Source organism: Mesitornis unicolor, unplaced genomic scaffold, assembly GCF_000695765.1.
Source record: "Mesitornis unicolor isolate BGI_N332 unplaced genomic scaffold, ASM69576v1 scaffold41436, whole genome shotgun sequence".
Taxonomy (NCBI): Eukaryota; Metazoa; Chordata; class Aves; order Mesitornithiformes; family Mesitornithidae; genus Mesitornis; species Mesitornis unicolor.
Window position 1 is genome coordinate 1 of NW_010189649.1, and position 948 is coordinate 948.

The following is a 948-nucleotide window of genomic DNA, read 5'->3' on the forward strand; positions in this document are numbered from 1 at the left end:
CGCATGTCCCCATCTGTGCCCACTCACGTCCCCACATCCCCCGCCCAGCACAGTGCCAGTCTGTCCCCACCCGTGTCCCCATGTCCCCTTCCCTGCCACGGCACCTGCCATGTGTGTCACCTCTTGTGTCCCCATGTTCCTCCCCAGCATGGGGGCCGCCTGTCCCCACGCCTGTCCCCCACACGTGTCCCCAGGTCCCCTGCCTGTCCCCACTTCCCCCTCACAGCACGGTGACTGCCTGTCCCCAAGTGTGTCCCCATGTCCCCTCCCTTGGCATGGCATTCCCTGTCCCCATGTGTGTGTCCCTGTGTTCCCCCCAGCACAGTGCCCACCTGTCCCCATCCATGTCCCCTCTCGTGTCCCCATGTCCCCCCATCCCAGCATGGCACCCACCTGTCCCCACACGTGTTCCCATGCATGTCCTCACGTCCCGTACCTGCCCCACGTGTCCCCTCCCATGTCCCCTGGTGTCCCTCACACACACACTCAGCCCCACACATTTGTCATCTCTGTATTGCCTGGGGACCCGGAGGTGGCCGGGGGTCCCCACGGGGGTGACAAGGGGGTCTATGTGGGGATGACGCCGGTGGCCAGGAGGATGATGAGGACGAGGATGATGGTGCCCACGATGCCGAGGATGATCAGCAGCTTCATGTTCTTCCACCAGTAGCGCCGGGCCACCTTCTGCGACGTCGTCTTGAAGTGCTCTGACTGCGGGGACATGGGGACAGCCCTGACACCCCGAGACCCCCACTGCCACCTGGGGTCACCTGCTGTGACCCCATGGGACCTGGTGCCCCCCATCCCGGAGCCCCCTGGGGACGCTGTGCCCACCCTGGGAGCTGGGGTCACCTCGGGGACCTGGTGCCACCCAGGGGGACCCAGCTTTACCCAGGGACCCTGTGCCCAAATAGGGACCTGGTGCCACCTTGTGGACCCTGTACCACC

At 65.6% G+C, this 948-nt stretch overlaps 1 protein-coding gene across 1 annotated transcript; it reads right to left on the reverse strand.

The window, feature by feature from the left end:
* Window positions 1–567: 567 nt before the first annotated feature.
* On the reverse strand, window positions 568–711 carry VAMP8 (vesicle-associated membrane protein 8; the record flags this gene model as incomplete). Its single annotated transcript, XM_010186144.1, has 1 exon — window positions 568–711. A coding segment is annotated over one exon (144 nt), but the record flags the coding sequence as incomplete, so codon positions are not given.
* Between the last annotated feature and the right edge of the window lie 237 nt (window positions 712–948).